The sequence below is a fragment of the Lagopus muta genome, chromosome 2 (assembly GCF_023343835.1).
Source record: "Lagopus muta isolate bLagMut1 chromosome 2, bLagMut1 primary, whole genome shotgun sequence".
NCBI classification, from domain to species: domain Eukaryota; kingdom Metazoa; phylum Chordata; class Aves; order Galliformes; family Phasianidae; genus Lagopus; species Lagopus muta.
In genome coordinates this window covers 103495339-103503585 of record NC_064434.1, presented here as the reverse complement: position 1 = coordinate 103503585, position 8247 = coordinate 103495339, and the positions used below count along the sequence as shown (strand labels likewise).

Sequence of the window (8247 nt, the reverse complement as noted above, 5' to 3'; positions counted from 1 at the left end):
CAGGGAAATGAGGCAAGCTACCCTTTGGAAATGTGCTCGCACTGTAAGTTTTTTAATGACTTGTAATGAATTGTATTTGGAGATAGCATACAGCTTTCCACAAATCTACTGAATTTGCTGCTTGAAAAGTTACTCAGTTCATATAATAACAACAACAACAACAACAAAAAAGTGAAAGATTGTCCTTGAAAAATGTAGGCTTTTTCTGTTGGATTAATTTTTATTCTGCAGATTTTCCATAAAAGCTATCAGAAGTCTGCTTCATATTTCTTTGTCTATGCAGTGCAGTGTTATAACTCAGTAAAGCAGTCAGGCTTCTCTCTCAGTCCTAATGGCAGTTCCTCAGGGATAAGGAACAGCTTGTGGAGCAGGATGTGCTATCTCAGGAGCTAAGTATATTGCCCAAGCTGTCTTGGCACCCTGGCAGAAAAGAGAAGTCTGGAAGAGAATTTTTCTTCCCCATCTCCTTCCTGTGTTTGCTTGCAGCAGGCACGTAGGTGAGAAGCCAGTAAGTTCCACTAAGTTGGTGTTACTTGGCCATGTGAGCATAAGATTGTCCTATCTCATGCGTTTAGGCTATGCTATGAAAATATTGGCCTATTTCTTGCTTAAAACCAACCCAAGAAAGCATTGTCTTGTGAAGTGTCCCTGTGATATTATGCTGGATGTGCTTATTTGCAACTGTCTCTTTTTTTTTTCCCTTGGGCATTTTCCTTAGCACTGAATCATGCATAGAGCTGTGCATGTGTGCACTGCTAACTAAAGTGACCATTCTTCTTAAGTTCTTGCTTTTGAACAGGATAGCCAAAATAGGGGCTGCCTTCTTGACTGCTTTGACAGCGCTGGTCTGCAGTGCTCATCAGCTGCCCAACAGCAACACAGAAGTAAATGTAGAGGGATCTTTTTCTTAATGTTTTTCAGAGAACTCAGGCTTTTACTAGTGATTGGCAAGTCCTCTATGCCACATGAAGTAGTCATCAGCTAGCAAAGACCTACCTGTGAGAAGCATCTTACACCCTTCAGTAAAGCATTACATTGCTGCCTTATGCTCTCAATATGTGTTGTTAAATTTGGGTATGTGGGTAGATTTTCATAGTGAAGACATGAGCAGCCTTTTTCTAAATCATACATGTGTGTTCTCATGTTGCTGCACCCCTGGTCAGATTTTCCTTAGGGACGAGTTGGTGTCTGATAGTTCTATTCACTAGCTGTATCTCTGCCTGAGTTGTAAGCAGCAGGTTGGTATTCTAAGCTTCTGATGCTAGGACAAGCTGTTCTTATTTGCAGCAGCTATGAACATGAAGGTTCATTACTGAGTTTGTTTGCCCCTTTTTATTGCAGAGAAGAAAACCTATAAGGAAGATGTAGTTATCATAGATGCCTCTTTTCTTGATTGTGGCTGGTCACTGGGACAGTTGCACTGTGTGCCTGAATAACAAGGAGGATGTCGGGGTTTTGGGGTGGCACAGGGCTGCTCCTGCAGCACATCTGTGAGTGACTCCGTTAGGAAGGCATTCACCCTGTTCTTCAGATGCTGTGTGTACGTGCTGCTTCCAAGCAGCTGTCAGCTGACAAGATGAAAACGTTTCGGGGAAGACCAGAAGGTGTTTTCAGAGATCACTTGATAAAGATTTTGAATGGTTAGACTTGATTGTTAGGCTCCTGGTAGTTAGCAGTAACACATCGGTGCTGTCTGCACTGGTGGTGTTTGGTCGTAGCCCTCCCAGCACTGCACTGACTGCTATCTCAGTGTCTGATTTTATAAGAATATTTTTGTTTTAAGATCTGACATCACAGAAAGCAAATTCAGGACATTACCTATGGAAAGCACACCATTAACTAGTCACAAGTATTTCTTTAACTCTGCCTTTCATTATAAAACATACATTTTTTTTCAGTGTGAATAAGCATTGTCAATTTCCCTAAAATACAGATTATTTTTTTTCCTCAGCTGTGTTGTTTGAGCACATGGCAAAAAAGAATTGATGTTAGCCAAACTGTGGAAAACATAAGGAAAATTTACCATAGCAAAAAGCTGCAAAGAAGACCACGTTTTATACCTGTATTTTGGTTCTAGGTTAAGGAGACTCGTATCTTTTCTAAGTTAGGAAATTGTAATTGACACATCTGAAGTCATGAAAAGGATTAGACCAGCTGTGTGTAAGCATATACAAGACAAGTGGCTGAATGTGTCCTCAAGGGCGTCATCTTTTTGAAATGTGATCCCCAAGACTGACATGGCAGCCTTGGTTGCTACTGTGAAACATTATATTCATGCAGCAGAGCGGGCTGTGGAGAGACCTTCAGCTCAAGCTCTCGCCTCTATTTTATTCTGAGACCTCTGCAGTCCATTCTTATGGAAAATGGGTGTTCTATCTAGAAATGTAACATTTCAGAGCATGCTTTCTTTACCAGAGGTTATTTTTTTCTATTGCCTTAATATCCTTGCTCATACTGCTGTTTTTTTAAGCATAGGCTGGGCTTTCAGTGACCACATTTACTGGTCTGTTTTTGGTTCGCTACGGCTTTGAGCCAGTATTTTAATAAGGTCTGCAAAGCCAGTCTTTGAAATACATCTTTGGACATTTAGATAAACACACTTCAGAAGTGCTCAGTGCTGAGACGTGCAGTTTTTCTGAGGTCAGTACCCTGTGCAGGAGCCTCTGTAAGTATTGTGTAGTCAGCAACAATGGAGGGATGGCACATCTGAATATGAGAGCAATTAGAGATCTGTATTCTTAAGGTATTCTTTTACTTGCAGCTTTCACTTGCTAGCAATCTGACCATGCATGTGCTCTTTTACTTTCACTGAAAAACCAACTTTTGTTTTTAAAGCAGGGTATGTTGCACCTGAGATTTGCTTTTAGTGAAGCTTTAGGGGTTGCCAACTCTTTATAATACTGCCTGAGCATCAGCAATGTGAGTTACAGCTTGAAACAAACTTTCAAAAAGAAACACACGTGCACAGGGGTGAATCATCGTCCCCAAGGTTCGGTGTTAGCGAGAAGGGTTACATTCAGTGTAGGTGTGAACATAGGAGTGAGTGAGCAGCTAAAAGATACAGCTGCTGTGCTGAAATGAAGCTGCACAGTCATTGTGTGCTGGTCTGTGGAAGCGTGTAGTTGTTGCACTTCAACCTATTTGTCACATTTCTGAATGCATGCAGATGGGTTCAGGATAAGAAGCAGGTCTGGTTGGCTCTGGAATCTGAATGCTAAGATATGAGTCATTTGAAAATACTCTTGTTTAGTTACAAGGTGTGAAAAGAATTCAGAATTGATTATGAAACAGACATAAATAATGTTATGCTTTAAAGTAGAATTATTTGATGTTTTTAGCAAACTGCCAGCAAAGCCCTTTCAAGAAAATGGCTTAGCAGGTATTATTTCTGCCTGTTAGTCCTTCTGTAAGGCATGGTAATCTGATGGGATGCCTGGCTGCTTGCAAGTAGAGGAAACGCAGCAGAGCCTTACATCAGCTGGGGAGCAGAGCACAAAAAAGGCAAAGTTGAGCATGAGGTTAGAGGAAGGCTCGCTGCACCACAGCTCAAGGGAGCTCAGATCACTGCGATGAGTCACAGGCAAGCTCTGCCTCAAGTGATGTAAACGAAGCCTGGTCCTCCTTATTTTGCTCAGTGATTGTATCATCCTGTTTACACTATCGTGGACTTGGACCTCTTTGGATTGCCCAGTGTTTTCTTCTGTATCCTCAGCACCTGAGCTTGAGTGTTGTAGAATGCTGCCTACTGCTGCCACCATCAGTCCTTCTGGTTCAAATACCTGCGCTGTGTCTGCATTATCTGTGCCTCGCAGCTTCAGGGTGTTTGTGTGAGCATCAGCCTGTAAGGAGATGTAACAGAAGGAAAGAAATATTTGCTTATTTATTGATGGATTTTTTCAGTCTCTGATAATTGAAGTCAGTTCTTGGTGATTGCTGTGTGAAGTTTTTAGGAAGTCAGCCTTCTGCTAAATACTGAAGGAAAAGCAGCCTGGTAAGGAGGGAACACACAGGTGATGATTGGTGTGTGTGTGTGTATCTATAGTGGAAATCTGAACAAAAAATTATTGGATATTATTGGAATTTGCTCCTATACATATCTGTTGGATTATTCTTTTTTCCTTAAAAGCCAAGGAAACAAAGTCCTTCAGTAGCTCAGCAGGAGAGAACTGTCACAGCTGATGACTGAATTGAAGGGAGAAAGGACAGACAAAAACTCTTCATGTTTAAAATAAGTCATATTGTGAATGAATGTAGCCCTGTTTATTATTTACTGATTTTATTTTGAAAGCTATTTTATGTAAACAAAAAGTCACTGAAATATGACTGTATGCTTTTTAATTCCAACTGTTTAAGAAGGTACCCAATATCTTTCCTTCTTCAAGAAAAAAATCCTTCTGATTATCACCCTCAAAATCGAAGTAGTAGTGCTTTTTCTCTTAAGCACTGCAGTTCTGTAACTTTGTGTTCAATCAGTTGTGCATTTGCAGTTAACTTTTACCTGTGGTTCTTATGATCATCTTTTTTCAGTGCAGAGCCGCTTGTTGGCATTGTGTGCTGTGAGTCGGTCTCTGCTGAATGCCCCAACAAAGTGTGCTTGTTGAGTTCATATTTGTAGGTCCTGTTACAGCTACAGACCAGCTTCAGGTAAAATACATTCCTAGCTCACTTTCTTTGGCACAGCTTAGGGAGACCTTCTCTGGCTTCTGGAGCAGCTCAGTGTGAAGGCAGAATCACTTCAGTCTGTGTTGAGCGTAATAAGAGAGTGCAAAGCTGTAGCAGTGTGGGGCTGACTGTATGTGTGCTCGTGAGCTCAGCTTAGAGCGTGCTCAGGACTTGCTGCAGGCTTCATTTTCAGTCATTGCTTATATGGTTTTGAGGACTGTGGACTGTTTTGATTTTCTCCAGTGGAATTGCAAACTATGAAGCATTTGAGGTTGCTTAGGAAGCAAGTCTTCCAATTCTAGTCAGTGCTATCCTTTCCATAAAGATTGGAAGTGAGATTTCACTGGTCTGCCAAGAGAGGGTCAGTGCATTATACACATCATAGGTGATAGCTTCTGTTTGCTCTTCAGTGTTTATATGTCAGTCCAGTGTAAGCATAATGCTAGCTCCTAAGAAAATGTGGGTTCTCTTTCTTAATTTCTTCATACCTGGCACTCCTAAGAGCCGCCTGCCTCAGAATGAGCTAAGTACCTGCAATCCTTCAGAGTGCTCTGTCAGCACGTGGCATTCAGTGAGTCACAGGGCTGTCTGACTGTGCTATGGCTGCTGCAGGGAGGAAAAAAGGTAAGTTCTGATTCAAATGAGAAGCTTGTATTTGTCTTCAGAGATTGAGATTGTCTTCATAACCTTCCATGCAAACAGTAAGTAGTTGTAATGCTGTAGGAAGGATACTGGTCAGAGAGCAGTTTAACTGCCAGAGGGGTTACTGGGAAGCCTTACTGAGAATAGGTGTTTTTTTTCCTTTCAGTTGATGCTGATGAGATTAAACGGCTAGGAAAGAGATTTAAGAAGCTTGATTTGGACAATTCTGGTTCCTTGAGTGTGGAAGAGTTCATGTCTTTACCTGAATTGCAACAGAACCCGTTGGTACAGCGAGTAATAGATATATTTGACACAGATGGCAATGGAGAGGTGGACTTCAAAGGTAAGATGCAATGCTTTGTGAAAAGTGGGGGCATTTTATCAGAATTCCTGGAGCCTTGGAACCAGATGTACATTCAGTAGAAAATGGATGGGCGAAAACAACTTGTTAATTAGAATAAGAAAATAATTCCATGAGGAATTAATACCTCGAGTGTCAGCACAACTGTGCAAGTCAGCGAGATTCTTTAGCGTGCCTGGGCAGCTCCTGCTCAAAATGCTGCTCAAAAGGACAATGTCTTCAGTAACAGAGCTTTCTGGGTTGTTCTGCTTAATGAGTACCATTCAGTGACTCTTGAATGCACTCATTCAGACTTGCAGTTGTGATGCTAGCTAAAGTATATTCTTGGGCTGAGGAAACGATGAACAAGTGGGCTAGATGGTATGTGGTGTCTGTGCACAAGTTGTACTTGTAAACCTGCTCTGAGATCTTCTGAACTATTTTCAGAACAGTTCTCTGAATTGTGAGAGGTCCACATTTTTCTGTTGACATCTCCTTCATGGGAGTTGTCTTTCTAATGGTTTTAGACAGACACTTCAAATGGAAAACAAATGTTTTCACTTTAAGTCAAAGAATGTATCTTAAATATTTCTTTAAATAGATAGCAGGTCAGAAGTCCTCACTTGTACTTTAACAGCCTCTGACTCTCAGAAGTGGCAACATCCAACATCCATTTGAGCTAATACAGATCCCTCTTACAGCTCATCACTAGAAAAGGTTGCTCATGGTTTTTTTTGCTTTTATTTGGACAGTGTTAATAAATCTCATTTTTATTAACAGAGCTGACTTCTGAAATGTTAATGAATATGGAAAAAGCTGCTAAAGCCAAAGAGTTGGACTTTACAAACCCACTCATACTTCTCTAGGGAGAATTACAGAGTATCTGAAACATTGACTTCTTGTGGCTTTTTCCTTTGTATCCAAGTGCTGTGTGTTGTCCAAAATTCCCTTGTGAAAAAGAGGCAGTGAGGAAAGATCGTGCTATGCTGTGTGTGATGGTGAGCTGTGATTAAAGGAATTACCAAGAGCTGCTTCTCTTGGGTGGGAGCAGGGAGCTGTCAATATCAGTTCTGCATAGTGAAGTTTTCTGTGGTTTATTTAAAAATACACTGTTTTTTTAAATTACTTTCTGTACTGTATTTTAGAATTTATAGAAGGAGTCTCCCAGTTCAGTGTCAAAGGAGATAAGGAACAGAAATTGAGGTGTAAGTATTTCGACTTCTTTTTTCCTAAACAAAACTTGACACCTCCAAAATATACTCTTGTTTGGTAACACTAAGAAAACAGCAAGGCTGGAGTCATCTTCATAGTGGTAAACCATTGTGGTGGTTGGGAAGTTCTTGATCACTTCATTAGTATGAAGCATTTGGCAGCACTCTTTTCTGCAGGGAGAGCTCAGGAGGTTGAGTATCTTCAGTTGCTTCCCATATTGAAAAAAAAAAAAGTCAAAAACATTTAAGGATACTTAATTCACAGACCTGTTAACAGTGTGTTGTACTTCACAGGAGCTTAAAAACACAATGGATTTCTGGTAGTTTGGTACAACAGCACTGTGCTCATCTTGTTTGAGAAGTGCATCTCAGGAACTCGTGACCCAGCCTTTGGTGTGAGGAGGGGATGGGTTCAGTCATGGGTGCAGCCTGCAGTAACTGAGACACAATATAAGTTTAGGAAAGAAATTTGCTATATCGAAATGCTGAAAACAGATGTAGTCTTACATGAAATAGTTTGCAGCAAAATAACCAGGTGAGGTTTTGATTCATCTGTTGTAATTTTTGTCTCCCTTGCAAATGGACCTGGGTACCTGGGCACTTTAATTGGGACAGTGAAGATTTGCCAGTTTAGTGTTGATAGAGTCCTATTACTAAAAGAGTCTTAACTAACACTTCTGAGCTATTTTCCTCCAAGCTCTCTAGCAGTCCCATTCACTATATAGTTTTTGGTGTCCTGTGGTTTTCAGGAAGCTCACACTCACTTAAAATGCAGTGTTTTTCTCTCAGTTGGTGTATTGCTGAATGTGTATCGCTCTCCCCTGACCTCATTTGTTGCTGAAAGTTTTTTTTCATGTGTGTTTCACTTCTGCAGTTGCTTTCCGCATCTACGATATGGACAAAGATGGTTACATCTCAAATGGTGAGCTCTTCCAGGTGCTGAAGATGATGGTGGGGAACAATCTCAAAGACACTCAGTTACAGCAAATTGTAGATAAAACCATAATTAATGCAGATAAGGACGGTGATGGAAGAATATCCTTTGAAGAATTCTGTGCTGTAAGTAACCTCTCAGGAAAACTCAGTTTGGTATGGTGGACTGAACACAAGAGCAGACCTTAACACTTTTTAATACAGAGATGCATGCTAGCTTGCTATGAGGATGTATGTTGGATTCAAGTCTTCGTGCTGGTGAAGAAAAAAGCAGCTTTAAAGATAACTTGCAATTTACTGGCTTTTCACAGGGGGTTGGATTTATCTGTTTTCAATGATAAAAAAGAAACAGAGCTTTCAGTTGTTCTCACAGTCTCCAGCTGCTTAACAGAATAGACTGAGTGAAAAAATCAAGAGCAGTGGGCAAGCATACTCAGCCTGCTGAGTGAAGAAATGCTT

The 8247-nt window shown here is 40.8% G+C and overlaps 1 protein-coding gene across 1 annotated transcript in view; it reads left to right on the top strand.

The window, feature by feature from the left end:
• The window catches only part of PPP3R1 (protein phosphatase 3 regulatory subunit B, alpha), a 32717-nt gene that overhangs the window by 21597 nt on the left and 2873 nt on the right, over positions 1-8247 (top strand). The window contains exons 2-5 of the mRNA XM_048937990.1: positions 4-43; positions 5471-5647; positions 6790-6849; positions 7730-7914. Of these exons, the coding sequence (XP_048793947.1) occupies positions 4-43; positions 5471-5647; positions 6790-6849; positions 7730-7914 (462 nt within the window). The remainder of the gene's footprint in view (positions 1-3; positions 44-5470; positions 5648-6789; positions 6850-7729; positions 7915-8247) is intronic.